The sequence below is a fragment of the Chanos chanos genome, chromosome 3, assembly GCF_902362185.1.
Source record: "Chanos chanos chromosome 3, fChaCha1.1, whole genome shotgun sequence".
Taxonomy (NCBI): domain Eukaryota; kingdom Metazoa; phylum Chordata; class Actinopteri; order Gonorynchiformes; family Chanidae; genus Chanos; species Chanos chanos.
The window spans coordinates 27,341,085-27,360,000 of NC_044497.1; the positions used below are offsets into that span (position 1 = coordinate 27,341,085).

An 18,916-nucleotide genomic window follows, 5' to 3' on the forward strand; every position below is an offset into this window, starting at 1 on the left:
CTCTTTCTGTCTCTCACCGCCCCCCCCCACACACACACACACAAACACACAAACACACAGTAGAGAAGCAAGGTCACTGTGACATGTCTCCCAGCATTAGACACTAGGTGTGAGTCCAGTCGTGTCATGTACACAGAGGTAGTGCGAATACCCACTCTTTATGCCAGTCGTAGATCTGATGAATGTTTCCAAACACTATCTTGTCTTTTCCCTTCATGTCCTCTGGAACTCCTTTGGCATTCATGGTCGCCATGTAGCCCTGCATAGCAACACACAGTCTCCATCAGTCAATGGGAAAACGCCCAGTAATTTAACATATAAACAAACACCTCCCTATACTGACAACACAGACATGGACTATCAAAAACATATAACACACTACCATACAGTACACGTATAACAAAATTATGCACAGCAATATATCACTGATTTGACAAAATGTCCTATTAAGACTGCAACAGGAGGATTTTAAGATGATTAAAGAGTCAAATGTGAGATGTAAATTAGATTTAAAGATGTTTCTGCTTTCGATAAAAACTAATCAAATCCTCTTATAATCACCATGCATCTACTATCAGTCCTGTAATTCCACAGGCACCCAACCATCAAAGACCAAGCACGGGCCAGTTATTTTTGCCAGGTCACAGTTGACAAACACAGTGTCTGGAACTGGATCCGTTAACTGCAGATGTAGGATGCACCTCTGTGCTCGGACACAGCGACTGAACAGGTCACGCCATTCAGGGAGCCCAAAAGCCTATCTATTCTTCATGAGGTTTGACTGGTATTATAGCAGCATTTACCAGCAGTGTAACCCTATAGCTTTTTTGAGTGAATTGAACTTTGTGTTGGTGTGTACCACGTTTGACCTACCTCCACAATGAGACCCAGGTCAACCACGTAAACTTTCTCTGTCTCGATGAGCTCCTTCAGCACATACCTGTGGACAGAGCAGACGGTTGAGAAAGTCCATCACATTTATGGAATCAGCAGCATTACTGTTTCTATGGAGACTGAACAAAAGACAGAGTTTTTGTTGTTGTTGTTGTTGTTGTTGTGGTTGTTGTTGTTTTCTGTTTGGTTATCTCGTGGAAATGACTTATGGAAGTCTGACTAAAGCTCGAACGTTTGGAGGACAGATTAGAGGACGAATTTTGCACTAATATTCAAATAATCCCAGCAACGTTTTGAGCATCTATTTTTATATTTAATACAGCAGCATTGACAACAGAAACCCTGACAGACTCACGCATGTTAAATGTGTTTAAGAGCTGATATTCGTTTAATGCCACGCCGATGATCCAAATCCATTTCAAGGATTTTGTGATGTCACCATTTGGATTGAAAGTAGAAACACTGTTTTCTGTTCTCACGTTAAACACACATACATGCTTTTCTCTAAGGCACTCCTCCTTTCCTCCTCACTGTCAACAGTGGCTGATGATTGGCTTGAGTTGTCGTCCATCAAGACAGAGCCATTGTCTTCTGCCTGCAGGAGGGTGGATTGGGTATTCTGTGGTAGCACAAGAGAAAGAGAATAAGTAATGAAGTTTAGTTACGAAAAGTAATTCATACTTGGTAACTAGACAGAGAAAGAGAGAGAGAGAGAGAGAGAGAGAGAGAGAGAGACAGAGGGAGAAAGAGGGACACAGACAGAGAGAGAGGAGAGAGAGAGATAAAGAGAGAGAGAAAGAGAGAGAGAGAGCTGAGGCAGTGTAATGGTGCAGGTTGCCAAGGTGACGAGAGAAGTGTGTGCGGGCTCTGGTGACAGTGACTGAATGATAACAGCGATTCAGTGGCTACCTATAATCATGAGGGAGACACCATTACAGAGAAGGTGCGGTTTTACCACACACACAAACACACACACACACACACACACACACACACACACACACGCACCAACAGAATCCTAATGCAACTATGAGATTCAGAGTAGCCTGCAGATTCAGTGTTATATAGCAATACTCTGTCGATTTTCTGCTGATTTTGGTTGTAGTCGTTGTTTTCACTGGTGATAGTAAACATATGTTTGGCTTTGTGAGACCAATTGTGTGTTCCGTTTGACTCTCTGGCATTGTTAGGGCTTCATTTCATGGTTTGTCACAGTGCACACAGAATAAAGGTATTACATGCAAACCTTAATCCATACTATGACTACTCAACGTGCTAAAGAAACAGATCAATAGCTTATGACATGTGCAGCACACATGTAAGGAAGCCTTTTACATTTAGATCAATAACAGCAGAAACGACAATCAATCAAATGAGTTCACTGGGTTCAAAACCTCCCTTCAGTCATTCCTTTAGCCTGAAATCAATCATTGTGTATGCATGCTTAAGACTCACAATAGACACATTCTGTTTCCAACGTACAATTACTCTCTCTTTTCTACTCCTTGTTTCCCCACACAGTTTTTTTTTCCCTCAGTCTTTCCTCTCTTCCTTCTTTCTTTGTCCTTTTCTCTGGAGCCTGTCAGGTTGTGAGACGTCAGTGTCGGGGTCACAGGGGTCTCACCGTGACCCTTTCACTAAAAAGCGGAGCATGCTGATTGGCAAATTTGCAGAGTAAACCTTCCGGAACATCACTCTGTCTTCACTTCAATTCCTAAATGAGTTTTCCAGAGCTGATTCAACACCACGACAACGGCGTGACTCACAAGTCACACCATGCCTCAACCTTAGAGACACACACACACACACTACCACACACACAATCACGCACACACACACACACACACACACACACACGCACACACACAGTTCATCAAACATGCAGAGCTCCAATAGCTGGGATTCCTCTGTGATGGATGGTACCTTTCCACATCCATCTAGCAGGCGCAGTCTCAGCCCTAAGCAGGCTGTTTATGACCAGTTTACCCCTCACTGCCTCTGCTTATATGGGCTCCAAAGCCCTACGGCTTCAGCTCAGCTCAGGAGGAAATCACACAGACAGATGTGCTTTGTGTTTAATATACTATTTTACTGTTTTACACAGTTCTATTAATGTGGCATTACAAGAGGATAAAGTTTCTGCTGAGAAAGTATGCATGTGTGTGTGTGTGTGTATGTGTCTGTGTCTATGTGTGTCTGTATATGTGTATGTGGGTTGTGGATGTGTGTGTGTTTGTGTGTGTGAGAGAGAGAGAGAGACAGTTTGTGTGTTCTGAGGTGCTCTAATTCAGCAGTCAGCACATGCACCTATCTTGTCTGCGTGACTGTAATGTTTCAGATGTGTGTTTATGTAAGAACTTTGCATGTGAGTCTGTGCATGTGTGTGCATATACACTATATGTGTGGGTCATGAGTAGTTTGGAATTATAAGCACATACAATGTGCACGTGTAATGTTTACTGTGAGAGTCTGTATGTGTGTGTGTGTGTGTGTGTGTGTGTGTGTTGTACTAGTGGAGCTCCCTGGCCTAACTGACAGGTCTCCCTGGATGCCTGATCACTTCCAGATGTGCGCTGGCTGAGTCCACAGGAGAGATCCCTCTATTTCACTTTTGCTCTTTTCTCTTGCCTGTGTTGTTTTTTTACCCAGAAGCCCATTTTCTTTGAGCTGAAGTTTTTTAATAAAAAAGTTGAGATCAGACTTGTTGTTTTTCCCGTAGGAAATTATGCTAAAGTTAGACAGTACTGGGGGAAGGAGATTCTAACTCACTTTCGTAATCCTTCTTCTTTTTGGGGGGAGGGGGAGGGTTGGTTAATGTGAAAAGGCTGTTTAAGCTATAAGAAGTTCCTGGATTTTTATTGTGCTGTGTCAGAATCAAGTTTGTGTGCAGAATGAAACCAAATACTTTGTTTGATAAACATTTGCCTTAGCCCTTGGCTTGATGGAAAGGCCTGAATTGTTTAAGGGCTTACATATTAATTCCGGAATTTTCCATTAGGCAACAAACAATAAACAGACAGAGGACACCCACAGCTCAGTGGCAGGTAAAGACAACCGTCCAGGTAAGAAAGGACGAGTGTTGTTCAAATCAGCTCAGCTCAGCACCTATGAGAAGCACAACTGTGGAAATGGCCAGTTGACGGCCCAGAGAAAAGCAACGCTTATTTTGCTGTGATTTACAGTGATAACAGAAAAATATGTATGAGGGCAAGACTCTGAAGAGGCTGACCTGAATACTCTAATCCCCTTACTCTCTATCTCTCTCTCTCTCTCTCTCTCCCTCTGTTTCTCTTTTCTTTTGCTGTCCTCTTTTCCTGTGTGTGCCTAGTCAGTTTAGTCAGTGCATTAATACATGAATGAAACTGACTTATGTTGTATGCAACATTTTTAATGTTCCTCTTCTACTCCTCTAATGAAGCCTGCATCAAATGTCTACAATGCTCCTCCCTTCCTTCCTCTGGCCATCACTCTCTCTCTCTCTCTCTCTCTCTCTCTCTCTCTCTCACACTCACTCACTCTCTCTCTCTCTCTCTCTCTCACACACACTCACTCTCTTTTTCTCTCTCTCTCTCTCTCTCTCTCTCTCTCACACTCACACTCACTCACTCTCTCTCTCTGTCTCTCTCTCACACTCACTCACTCTCTCTCTCTCTTTCTCTCTCTCACACACTCACTCTCACTCTCTCTCTCACTCTCTCTCTCATTCTCTGCCTCTATTTTTCTCCTCTCTCCCCCATCTGCTGTGCTATGTGACAGGCTCAGTAAATTCACCAGTGTTCATTAAAAAAAAAAGAGAGAGAGAGAGAGAGAGACAGAGAGAGAGAGAGAGAGAGAGAGAGAGAAGGAAAAAAAGGCTCATCCTCCAGACATTAAACTCTTACATCACCCATTGCACCTCGGTCTGTGTGTATCTGTGCCCTCGGCAAAACATTACTCACTGACAGCATAAGCATAGGTCCAGCAGAGCTCTAACACACACACACACAGACACACACACATATACACGGCTCTGGACCCTGTTTTACACGCCATCAGCCCGAACACACAACGCTCCACCTCCACCTCTGTTACTCCAAGCTAAACATCATACACACACACGCGCGCGCACACACACACACACACATGGCTGTGGACCCTGTTTTACATGCCATCAGCCCAAACACACATCACTCCACCTCTACCTCTGTTATGCCGCTCTAAACATCATACACACACGTGCACGCGCGCACACACACACGCACACAGAGTCCGGCCCCCAACCCCCCTCCCTCCCTCCCTCAACACAGAGCGGTGAGGAGATTTAAAGAGATAAATGAAAGCTGGAGGCTTGGTGGATGAATCTCCATATAGGGAGAGTGAGCAGTAATGAGGGGGTTAGAGGTTTAGAGCAGGGTGAGGCATTCAGCACTGTTTGCTCTGTCCTTCACACAGACACAAGGACACAGCACTAGTCAAGAGGCATGGGAGGGCTACCACTGACCATGCACATCACCATGTTCTCTCTCTCTCTCTCTCTCTCTCTTTATCCATTCTCATCGCACGCTCACCAAATGGAATACAGTTAGACATTTTCACTCCGAAGTGGTAATTAAAGTTGCTATCAGCAGAGGATAAGATCATTCAGGTTTAATTTGTCACCTTTCAAATCAATACAACATATTTCCATTGCTTTAACCCAGTGCAGTCACTCTGCAAGCTACAACTAACCTCTACAGCATCTGAGCTGTTAAAGGCTATTCTACTGTTCCACAAATGATTAGTGTTACAAATGTATCTCTGCCATCCGGTGGAAACAGACCTATTTTAACAATTTGGAGATTCATATCAAACAGTAATCATGGTAATAGCAGTAATTCATTATTTTTTGGCTTTGAGGTTGCTCCACTGGCCATGATTGCGAGTCATCTGTGAGGGGCCTTCATATCTCAGCCTCATTTTCTTACAATAGACATTAACTAAGAAGTCCCAGATTTGTCCCAGTCAAGGTCTGGTCAGCTATTCGAGAATTTTCTGGCATATTTCAGACGCAGTGCTTTTTGGGTTGTGATGTGAGAGAGTCATCCAGCAGGGAAGTTGTTTTGGAACAACGTCTGTGTGGCTGTTTTTGTTTTGCTCTGTGCTCCAGCTGCTGTGTTTGGGGGCTGTGTCCGCTCTGGTCAGTGGTGTGGTGTTGATGCAGTGCTCAGGTGGGCAGCCTCAGGCCTGGATGATGAGTTTGCACTCTGCTCTCAGAGCCAGTGATGCAGCAGGCAGCCCTGGCAACTAATGGCCAAGCCCTCTAATGTCACCTCTCTCCCCATCTGTTCCTACTTCATTTAACAGCTAACACGACAAGACACCTGGAAAGACTGACAGACCGGCTCTCTCTCACGCTTTCTCTCCCTCTCTCTGTCTCTCTCATGCTCTCTTGCTCTCTCTCCTTCTCTTGCCCTTTTTTCTCTCTCTCTTACTCACTTTCTCTCCTCACTAAATTTCTTGTATTCTTGTATTTCTTGTATGTATATATATTCCTCTCTTTTCATATCTTTAACTCTCAGCCCATTTGCTTTATGCTGGTTGGTAAGATGAGATGGGTGTGGCTTAAGGACTTTGATATTTGATTGAAGGCACTGAACTGACCTGGGACAAGCCCAGTGAAGTGGAGCACTGCAGAGAGTCACACTGGTAGCTGTGGGACTGCAAAATGCCCGTAGCAAAATCCTCAGGAGACGCAAGACCATCCTTCCATTCCTGCACAACACACACACACACACACACAGTGCTCAGTTGAGACTTACTGTACTCTGTCATTAATGCCCCTAATGGCTCAATTACATAGTATCTCACTTGATTACACAGTCTAAGTTCTTCAATAGTCAGAGGTTCATTTCACTCCAGTTACATCAGGTTGAAAATACGTCACACACAAAGTGGTTAAAAGGACCAGACGACGCTTGGCTGTAACTTAACGTAAAATACAAGAAAGTCCATTGTATTCAAAATTTGGTCCATTGTCTATTGTATGTCTTGTACATGTTCCCACTGCATACACTCTCTCTCTCTCTCATTCTCTCTCTCTTTCTATCTCTCTCACCAGCTCTTTGTCTATGGTGGGCAGGATGGTGATCTGCTCGTCTGCTCTGCGTGGGACGCCGAGGTCCTGGCTGTGCCTGGCGGGGGGAGGAGGGGGCTTGCCCTCCAGTTTGCGAACCTGCCGCTCCCCCTTGGTCCCTCCCACTGCCCCGGCGCTCAGCTTGCGCACCGGGTTGGTCAGCCATTTCTTCAGGGTGCTGACAGAGCGGCGTGAGGCGGGGGAGCTGGGGGCCGAGCTGCCCGAGGCCTGTGGAGGGAGCGAGGCCACGGAAGTGGATATACTGCCTTCACTGCCTGCTGCTGAGTACGAGTCTGCATAGACAGAGAGAGAGAGGGACAGAGAGAGAGAGAGAGAGAGAGAGAAGGAAGGGAAACAAACAGCAAAACAAATAAAGAAGGGATTATGGTAAGAGCCTGTCCCTCTCTCTGAGGACATGCAGAAGACAAAATAACAAAATAACATCACACAGTTTACTCTCTCTCTCTCGCTCTCTCTCTCTCACGCTCTCTCTCTCTCACACACACACACACACACACACTCACACTCACAGAGCTGTTATACAGTTTTCATATTTCAGACAGTTCACTGTTCTCTGTGTTCTCCGCAATTTAAACAACTCCTCATTCAGACTTCTGTTTTCTCACATCGTTGGGCTGCATACAATGGATAGCGTATTATTATTATTATTATTATTATTATTATTATTATTATTATTATATTATTATTATTATTATCATTAATAATACTAATACTACTACTACTACTACTACTAATAATAATAATAATAGTATAAGATTACTTAGAGCCCAATACCACTATTTATAGTCTCAAAGGGCTTCACATGCCTATAACAAAGTCGTATCAAAATTATATTATGCTTAAGTTTGAGAAAATAGATAAGTTTTTAGTCTGGTTTTAAAGCTATGGAGAGAGTTTACCTCTCTAACTTCTATAGGTAAACCATTCCAGAGGAAGGGAGAGCGGTAGGAAAAGGCTCAGTTGCCAGCGGACTTCTTTTTAACTCTTGGAACGACTAGTAGTCCAGAATCTTGAGAGTACAAGCTGGAAGGTGGGTTATAGGGTGTAATTAAGTCAGACGGGTAGGAAGGCGCAAGCCCATGTAAAATTTTATATGTGAATAAGAGGACCTTAAAATCTGCCCTTGCATGAATTGGGAGCCAATGAAGGGAAGCCAGGACAGGTGAAATGTGATCAGACTTCCTTGTTCTGGTCAGAATTCTAGCAGCAGCATTCTGGACCAGCTGAAGACTTTTGGTACTAGAAGCAGGCAGGCCAGAGTACAGAACATTGCAGTAATCAAGGCGAGACATGACGAATGCGTGAACAATAGTTTCTGCCTCAGCCATACTTAGAAAGGTCCTAATTTTAGCAATGTTACGGAGGTGATAAAAGGCAGTTTTGATTGTGTTTTTGATATGAGTGACTAGTAGCGAGAGACAAGAGTCAAAAATCACACCAAGGTTTTTAGCTGAAGAGTTCTGAGAGATAATGCAGTTGTCAAAATTTAGGGTAAGATCACTAAAAAGATGTTTATGTGTAGGGGGACCAATGACCAACATTTCAGTTTTGCCTGTGTTAAGCATCAGGAAATTTGAAGGCATCCAACCCTTAATAGCTCAAAGACACACCTCAAGGTTAGCCAATTCAGAACAATTTGTGCTAGATAGGTAGGAAAATCTGTGTATCATCAGCATAACAATGGAAGTTAATACTGTAACTACGAATAATGTCACCCAAAGGGGACATGTAAATAGAGAATAGAAGAGGGCCAAGGACTGACCCCTGGGGAACACCATAGTTAAGCTCATGGTATTCAGAGGTCACATTATTATAGCAGACACACTGCATTCTGTCAGATAGATAAGATTTAAACCAAGAGAGCGCCAGGCCACAAATGCCAATTTGGTTTTCCAGGCGCTTTAACAATATAGTGTGATCAACCGTGTCAAATGCCACACTCAGATCAAGCAGAATAAGAATAGAGGTAGCACCAGCATTCTTTACATGCAAAGCAATCGAACTGGTTCCAGTTCCTCTTGAAGGACTTGAGTCTGTCTTCTCGGTTGTCCTGCAACCCCAGGGAGTTATAAATAACACTCATCCATACTCCCCAGCCAAGGCTGCAGCAGTGATGTCAGAGAGACCCTGGGAAGCAGGCAGGGGGCCTGTGTACAGGAAGGCTGCTTTAATCCCCATCTAAAGGAAGGTCAACTCCGCTTCTTTCTCTTCTTTTTTCTTTTAGTTGTTGTTTTTTTCGCCTCGACTTCCGGCACCCCTCCCCCCTACCCAGACCCACCCACTTCTCCCTTTTCCGGTCCCACAGCGGCGACTGTCTAGCATTATCAGTGGCTATTGTGACAGAGTTCAAAAACTTGACTCTGGCTACCATGCTACTTCTATAAGCCCTGTCTGATCCACTGACTCAGCTTGGCTAGCCTGCAGCGGGACACGCAATGCAGTTAGACAGCCACACAGTTAGACGGCCACACAGTTAGACAGGCCCCGGTCCTCGGTCCCCACGACGCAATCTGCCCGTCTTAGTCACAGAGTTACACAAGATCTCAATGATGTTTCAGAAACAATAATAAGAATTATGCTCAAGGAAAAATAATGTGTAAGAAAACTGGCATCCAGAAGCTTCAGGCTAACACTTCAGGCTAACTGTCTAATTCACCAACTCCTTCAAAATAAGTTACTGGTAACAAATCATATTTTTCCTTGCAAATGCACAAAAAATCTAAGTTTCATTCTTGAATTGAGGCAACAGAAAAGCAATGGATTCATCTCAGGGGTAACAAACACAGTTTGTTATAGTTTGTTGAAGGAAAAGGCAAAGCTGTGTTTTTAAACACCATTGCAGTGTGTTGAAGGGATGCCTGCTGTTTGCGTGAATGAGGTGATAGACTAGCCTTATGTCTTTTCACAGAGCGAGGAGAAGAAATGCTTCGGTAGTCAAACTCTCCCCCTCGAGCTGGTTCCCAAAGAATGCTCGCCATTGGATAATGTTACAAATCAAATTCAATCGTTTGTTTTGTCTTTTGAATAGGGAGCGGAATGTTATCAAATATCGAGCCCCTGGGATTGAAGAATAAACTATTGTGTGTGATATCCTTTAGAAATCAATAGTGCCAAACACTACAGAGACTGATCTGTCACTACAATCTCGATATAGTTATCTGCAGTTCATTACAATCATCCATTCAGTGTACAGTACACGTTACCGCTAACGATCTCACAACCGATGTCCAGTTGTTGACACAGATGATGCTTCATTACAGATTAAAAATTGCAACGATCGCAGACGTCAGTTCAGCTGAGACTAACAGCTATGTCTGTGTCTATAAAAGGAACGGACATGTAGTGACAGAGCGAGCACTCTTACGAAAAACCTGACGGTATACAGGAGGAACAATCCTCCTAATATCCCCCTGAGTGAAAAACCTGTTCAGTGCACAACGCTCTTTGATTAACTCCTCATGCTGACAGAGAAAGAGAGAGAGAGAAAGAAAAGAGGGAAATGAATAGATAAGGAGACAGAGAGGGGAAGAAATGTGTGTAAAAATGTGTGTGTGTGTGTGTGCGTGTGTGTGTGTGTCTCCCAGTTAATACAACTGGATGTTATGTTTCATCAGGATTGGTAAATCACTGAAGAAAGTTGAGGAAGTGTGAAAGCCTCCAGAAAGAAAAAGTTCAAACCAATTCCAGGTGCATTTTCATCTTAACAGAGCCATATTCCGCAGCCTCTGTCCACGCCTGTGACATATGGCTGAGTTTCTCAGTCTTGATTCAAGGTTACTCAACACCTCTGCACAGCAGAACAGGACTCTGTTATGTCCAGTACAACTGCTTGTGGTGGCTTTTCTACAACAGTCTCCATGACAAAGGGAATCTACTCAAAATGACGTTGAAATCAGCTGAAAGTGTGTGTGCGTGTGTGCGTGTGTGTGTTTGTGTGTGTGTGCGCACTTAAGGAAGGGAGTTACTCTGAGGTGAAAAACAAGTGTACAGAGGAAGCTGCGTGGCTATCTAACACGGCCTCTCTCTCTCTTTCTCTCTCTCTCTCTCTCTCTCCCTCGCTGTTGGACAGAATTCCCTGCAGCCTCCCACTGCCACGCCAGGTCATCCTTTCTGACCAGCATGTGTTTCGGCTCAGGTTGGGCACAATTCTCTTTCATTTGCCTTAAGATGCACCCCTCCCCTTCCCCCCAAACACCAAAGCACTGCCGGCAGACCTCTGTAAAGAGATCTGTGATAGAGGAATGAAGGGATGAAAGAGAGAACGGGGCCTACAGGAGGAAGACAGGCAAAGAGAAGAGGAAAGGAGCTCAGTATAAATAAAACATCAGAAATAGAGAAGAGATTACAAACGAACAGGCTAAAGCAAAGAAAACTGTAAAGCTAGTTAAAAGAACTTGCATGAATTTGAGTGTTACTGTCACATACAGTGAAAAGCAGATTACACAAATAATCCCATGGATTTGAGTGAAATTGAAAAGAAAAAGAAAAACAGAAAGTGTGTCCATCTCTGAAGTTGTGGACCAGTGTAGGTCCCAGAACAGTGTGGATGTGTTGGGGATATGTTTGATGTGTGGATGGGAAGACTGTAATCTCCAGTCATTCCTCTGCAGAACACTGCCCAGAATCAAGCACCTTCACACTGCACTCTTACGTACTTCTACAGACAATGTTATTCACTCCAGACATTTCTATACTGGACACTCCAGTCATCATTTCAGTTACACACTCAAAACATCAGAACAAGACGTATTTCATACAGTAACTGAAGGCATATGTCCACAATCTCTTATACAGTTTCCGTGTCCACACAGACCTCCACATAAGTCATTAGGCTAAATACCAAGGCTAAAATACTATACACATATGACAAAATGATATGAGCCAAAATTTAGTTCAAAGCATTTAGCAAATGGATACGGGTATGGGTATGACTTACATTGTGACGTTAAGGGGGAAGACTCGCAAAAGTGGCTACAATAACTACGGTATGGTTAATGTGTGTACTGACAGGCTAAATGACCGCTTGTCATTCTGACTCACTTTCGACATCTCACCATAGTAACCGATAACACAGCGGCCTGTGTATCGCTGTACACCCTGTCAGTCTTAGCTGTGTCTCGCGCTGACTGACCGTAATGTGATTGCTCTGTTAGATTGTACCTGTTCATAATCCAGGGGATTTAATGTATCAAAAGTGTTCCTGCCACACCTCTATCTTCTTCTTTTAACGCATCGCCGTAATTCATATTTTGTTCTCTGGAGAATTCGTTATATGCGATAATCACACGCAGTAATTATTATTGTAAGGCTGAACATCTCTATGTACTTTACCGTTATCATGTAAACGAAAGACGGGCACACGGATGAAGAACTGTAAACGAGATTTCGCCTCAGACTTAAGTCACTCGACCGGAAAGGGCGTAATTCATTTTTCTAATGGTGTGTCTGAGGGCAAAAACAGATTACGGTTATGCATTTTGCTAATGCAAGTGCGGTACCGTTCAGCGAATTTCATAATTAACAGTTGGAAGTAAAAGGCAGCGTATTAAACCTGGACTCACCCAGTCCCCAATGATCAGTTAATGTTAGCCTCTATCCCCCCACCACACACGCACGCACACACACACAGAGACACTCTCTCTCTCTCTCTCTCTCTCTCTCGCTCTCTCTCTCTCTCTTTTCTGTTTCTAATGGGTCTGGTGAGACAGGAGGTTTTGTTTCCTACACTCTGCTTCATGGTCCCCCAACACGGAGCCAACGCTGTAATGCTGCCCACAGTGAGCTCAAGAGAAGCTGTCCAATTTTCTTTCTTTTTTTTTAAGTTCAGAGATTTTATGCAAAACAAAAAGAAACCCACACTAACATCATAACCCGCACTATGGTAATGACCAGCAAGAACTATCACAGTAGGAGAGTCCTCCGCGTATTTATTTATTTATTTATTATATTCTGCCTTCTTAATGGCGTTTAGCTGAAGGATAGGTTTGACTGGGCTGAATTTTCTTAAGTGCAGGGTTAATATTCTCAACCCAAGTACATGATACATTAAGCATTTATTATGCAAATACTGTAAAATGAAGAAAAACAAAGAGGCTGTGAGCTTTGAGAAAGTTTGTTTCAGTTTCAGGGTATTGATTGGCTCTTGGGGAAAGTACTGAGCCAACATCTCTGCTTGAGTGTGCTGGCTGTAACGAGGCAGCATCGTTTAGAGCAAGCCTTTTAGGAGCTCTCTGGACTCACGGGACCTGCTGCTCTTTAGTCAGTGTGCGTCTGGAAGCGCCACAGAGGCTGGTGCACTTTGGAGAGAAACGCACGCCAGAGCAGACTCCATCCAGCCTGGTATCATTTGTCTCTCTGATACCAGCGCCCATTGTGTCCTGGGTTACTGACAGCATCTGACTCCGTGAAGCCCTCTGGACAAACACACACACACACACACACACACATACACATATGGAACAGGTAGCTGGATAGACTCTTCTCCTATCTCAAAGTGTATTATCCTGGTTTTACCCAGCCTAGCAGGAGGACCTTTCAACAGGCAAAGCAATAGCCATTATCTGAGCTGGAGAGTGAAGCTGCTCACAGTGCAGTATCATTAAGTGCACCACCTCTACGTAATAACATCTCTCTCTCCCTCTTTCTCTCCCTCTCTATATATCCCTCTTTCTCTTCCTCTGCCTCTCCCTCTCTCTCTCTCTCTCTTTCTCTCTCTCTCTTCCTCTCCCTCTCTGTTTTTCTAGAACACTCCGTCTATACATAAGTGCTGGCCTTTGGATTACATTTCACCTAGTCAGAGGAAATGGACCTGTTTGCCATCATGCAGTAACAGACTGGTCCAGGAGCACTTAGTCCTGCTGAAGAGGCTTTGAGCGTCAGACAGACACACAGACAGACAGACAGACAGGCAGACAGACAGACAGACAGACAGACTTCTCTCTCTGAATGGACCCACCGACTGAGTCAGCCATACTGTCCAGAACGTCCTTGTACAACATCCCTGACCTCATACAACCTCCAGCGTTGGAGACAGGCATGAGGCTCCCTCAGGTTTTGCTGTTGATTACAGCCATTTCCCAGGTTTATTTTTCCGACAGGCCATGCCGGGCTTTTAAAGTACCCCGATGTTTATGCTCTTGGCCTTATTTGGAGATTTGACTTGCCTTTTTTTTGTACTCTTTTGCTTAATGAGCGCTGGCACTTTGGCTGTTCTCTCTCTCTCTCTCTCTCTCTCTCTCCCCCCCACACCCTCCCTCCTTTATGTTCTCATTCTTTTCCTCTAGAGCTCGGTTCTTTGCACTCTGCTCCACCTCCTCCACCCTGTACTGCAGCACTGCCACTCTCACAGCCTCCCTTCTCTCTTGTCCCCAGTGTAAAAGATGCTGAGATGAGCACAAACACTCAAGCCAACTCACCCTTGCTCTCTCTCTCTCTCTCTCTGCTAAAAAAAACAGCCAGGCGGCTGTGTGGTGTCTCCTAGTAGGTGATTTACAGTAAACCTGGAAATCCCTGTATATATGAAGATGTCTACGGCAAAGAAAATTGTACTGCATTTCTCTGGTTGGTTAGCAGGTTTTCCAAATTAACTCTTCAGCAAAGAGCAGAAAATGTGCACTAAGCCTGGTCTAATGGACGGGAGGGAGGGAATGAGAGAGGGAGAAAAAGAAAGAGGGAGAGAGAGAGAGAGATGAAGAGGTGGGGTCGGAAACAGCGCTGAGCAGGAAAGCTGAGGGCTATTGATTGATGCATGCAGTAAGGAGACTTTTCGGTGCAGGGTCAGAGGTTTGGCAATGCAGGAAAAGAGAGGTTGAATTTAAAACACACTGTGACTGATGGAGGCGGGAAAGGGTCTAGCCCCAGGACACAGGCTGATGATGATCTGTCTACGGTTTGAGTTTAACCTAACACACACACACACACACACACACACACACACACACACACACACACTTACTGTCTTAAACACTTACATAATATCTCATCACTGAATAGCCACTGTCAGCATGCCAAACGTGCAGCACGATAGCAAAAAGAACAAGCACCCGTCTCCTTACCAGCAGGCTTACAGTAACAGAGGTCTCTGGGGTCTTTACCAGTGTACTGCGGTCGTTACGTAATCCTAGCTCCGTTTCTGAGCCCCCCCCCCCCCCCCCCCCCCTTCTTATGTGATATGAATAGTGTATGAAATGAATGATTACAGGATGGCTACAGAAGCCAAAGGCAATGAAAGCAGAACCACAAAGACACAGACCTATCCACCACCCACCCTCCTCCTCCACCACCTCCTTCACCTCAATCGCCACCTCTCTACTGCTTCACATAACCATTACTCATGACATATTGATCTGACTGGGCCGTGTTGAGAAGACAGGGATTTGTCAGTTCATTAAAGATAGATTACAAATGGGTAATGCACACACCAAGACATGCACGCACTGAGATGGAAAGAGAGCTAACACACATACACACACACAAACACACACACACACAAGCACACACTCCTCATACTCACTCAGGCACACAGGTTCGAGCCAACATAAAGCAGGGTTGGATTATTTTGTGCTCTGTGAGGAAACTCAAGTGGCAGCCTACAGTCAGACAGACAGAGGAATGTGTCTCACATCCTCAGCAGACGGCACGTTCTCACTGACTGACAATTCCATTAACTCAACGGGGTCAGACTCCTGGTCTCACCAGGCTGCCGCACAGCTCTGTCGGTCCCTAAACCAGCCATAAGAGCACGGCCAGGGGAACAAAGACATCCGATCCCTGCTCATACCCCCTTCCACCAGAACTCTCTCCCATGAGAATGACAGAGAGAGAGAGATAGACAGGCAGACAGACAGAGAAATGAAGAGAGAGAGACAGAGAGACTATGAGAAACAGGGAGAGAAACAGGGAGAGAAACAGAGAGAGAGAGAGGGAGAGTAATAGAGATGATTGAGGTTTAAATAAGATCATTAGTCCTAACGTCATGCAGCGAAGGCCATGTTCTAATCTAATGCTCCAATCCAACGCTGCCACTTCATTCAGACCATGTTAATGTTCAGTGACACTGAATCAGAATGAGAAAATACTCTTTGGAAACGGAGATGAAAGATAAGCAAGCAAAAGAAAAAAAAAACAGTCCCATACTCTTGAATCAGTCATGTTAGATACCTCTGGCTTCTACTGAGGGTGTGTGTGTGTGTGTGTGTGTGTGTGTGTGTGAGCAAATAGACTCAGCACTGCCACAAACTGGATGATGGCCATATGTGTGGCTCTGTGGAAAAAGCCACCAAATTCCAGCCAGGCTCGTCCTCAAAAGCCTAAGTGCAGCAGCACTCCATCTCACTGGCAGCCAGTGGCCTGATTTCCACTGGCACCACCACAGGAAATCAAGCTAACCGCTCTCCACTTGGACCTCAGCAATCAGGATTACTGTTTTTTCTCTCAAAAAGTACAGACACTGGGGCTGCTGACGCGATAAATGACGGACATCGGAGATGGTAATTGCACACTTGCACAGCACCCCCCTCCCCCTCCTGCCCCCCCATCAAAATCCCAATTCAGCAGTTGTATAATGCACATGCTGATGCTCACACTAACGTACACTCATACACACACATACTCACCCACTCATACACTCAAACACTCACACACTCACACACACACACACACACACACACACACACACACACACACACATATAAACTCACACACTGACACACTGACACACTCATACACACATTCACACACTCACACTCTCACTCATAAACTCATACACTCACACACACATATACTCATACACACACTCATAGACTCAGCGACACACTTGAGCGTGCTGGCCGTCAGACAGGCAGTGCACGGCTGGAAAGTGTCATTAGTGACTGGCAGTGAGATGTGAGGAGGGATGAACTTAACAACCTCTCAGTAAGATCTGGTACAGCTGCTGATGAATGAGACAGTCCTTCTTTTCATTTATCTTTTTTTTCTCTTCTCCTGTGTGCTGATCAGTTCTCTGAATATGCAGGTGTGACCGCTTCTCTTTGTGCGTGCATGTGCTTCACCGTATCGTGCGTGTGAGTGGGCGTACACCAGCATGGACTCTGGATCACAGGCACACTGGAAAGAGGGTTCGCCGATCGCAAACTCCTTATTGTGCAGATGGGTGTTTAGGCCCAGATGGCACGGAGTGGCCGCCCGTGGAGATAATTCCGAAAGGGAAGTGCGTGCAGAGCAGGGCAGCCACGTGGCTGTGTGCGTGTGTGTGTGTTTGTGTGTGTGTGTGTGTGTGTGTGTGAGTGTGTGTGTATGTGTGGTTGCACTGATAACCACAATTATACCCTGGACAGGAGTGTACCTTGCAGCTCCTCAGGAGGTGCCCCATGCTGGGTCTGCCTGCCACGCCAAGCCCTGACTGGGGCTAAAAGAGGTTGTCATTAAGCACAAATTGAACAGACTCTAAACCCATATGGCTGCAATGCAATGCCCCCCCCCCCCTTCTCCGATAAGAGATCAGATCACGGCCCCCCCCATTCAAGAAAAGCTGGAGAGGTCTGGGCTATGGAACCACTGTTCCTTCTGCTTGTCGTGCTGCGGTACCAGCATGCCTGTTTCGGGGCTGATCCGAGAGCAGATTTCCTATTGCTGCAGTCCAAACCGCAACCGTGATAATCGATAAAACCATCCTAATGCTGAATCTGCTTTGAGGGCCATTTTCCAACAATGCATCTAAACAACAAGCTCTGGAGATCCAACAGCTCTCTGTTTTTCATTTATTCCCTCATACAACCCCTTTAAGCCATGAAGGAAGCCGAAAATTTATAGTAAACACAAAGCCAAAAAAAGGCATGCAGAGCTGTGCACATCCTTAAAAGGATTTTAAGATATAGTGACATAGAGTGATAGAAATTCTGGTCTGTACATAAGACATTATATGCCTGACAGAAGGAACACAGCGCACAGTGTGTGTGTGTGTGTGTGTGTGTGTGTGTAGGCCTATATCTGTCGCCAGGACGATTGTCTTCAAGCTCCCATTCTCATTCCTTTCCATCTCTCTCCGTTTCTTCTAAGTCACATTGCCATAGCAACAAAACCCAGAGGGAGGAGAGTGAGGGACATTCACACAAAGATAAGCTGTAAGAGAGACATGAAATAAATGTTCGCTTACACACACACACACACACACACACACACACACAGAAACATATCACAACTTGGGATGGCTCAGAGTCTATGCCAATTGCTATAAATAGTTGGTTAAAATTCTTGAAATGAAATAAATACATTAAAACAATCAGATCTATCTGTGTTTGGGTTGAGTAAGGGAGGTGTTAGCTGGCCACAGGTGATCAACGTTCTCCGTGACTTCACACACCGTCCATCCCAGTCATGAGGATTAATACTCAGTAAAAATCCTTTTGCACTAGTGACCTGGAGAAATGACAAAAGTTTAGCTAATAAGCCAACACACTAGAAACACATTTCAGGCTCCTTAACATGGTGATTTATGGTTTTAGGTTGAGATTTAATAGAAATTCGCCACTTACAAACTTCATCAGTCCGGTATGCAACAGATTATTTTTATTGTTGCCGTTGTCAAGGGCTGATTCATTAAGGGTTCTTGTCGGAACAAAACAGCAATTAACTGATTATTCAAACTAGCCACTGATTAGCTGACCTAAAAAAAAAAAAATAGACCTGGACAGTTCTAAATCTGAAAACAACGTCTAATCTCTTCCACTGCCAGCGTATAAGCTTTATAACAACGCATTCAAGATGAAAACTATCACAGACAAAAGATAACGTTTTGAGGGGGAAAAAAACACTAGTGGTTTTACAGCTCTGATTTGTGAACACAGTTGAAGAGAAAGAAACTTTTTCTTTCAAAGCTAAAATATTTTCACTCCAGTAAACTCATTTATCCCT

At 44.6% G+C, this 18,916-nt stretch overlaps 1 protein-coding gene across 1 annotated transcript in view; it reads right to left on the minus strand.

The window, feature by feature from the left end:
- The window catches only part of arhgef25a (Rho guanine nucleotide exchange factor (GEF) 25a), a 36,476-nt gene that overhangs the window by 9,354 nt on the left and 8,206 nt on the right, over positions 1-18,916 (minus strand). The window contains exons 2-6 of the mRNA XM_030768787.1: positions 6,968-7,278; positions 6,514-6,624; positions 1,389-1,513; positions 874-940; positions 156-259 (exon numbers count right to left, since the gene is read on the minus strand). Of these exons, the coding sequence (XP_030624647.1) occupies positions 156-259; positions 874-940; positions 1,389-1,513; positions 6,514-6,624; positions 6,968-7,278 (718 nt within the window). The remainder of the gene's footprint in view (positions 1-155; positions 260-873; positions 941-1,388; positions 1,514-6,513; positions 6,625-6,967; positions 7,279-18,916) is intronic.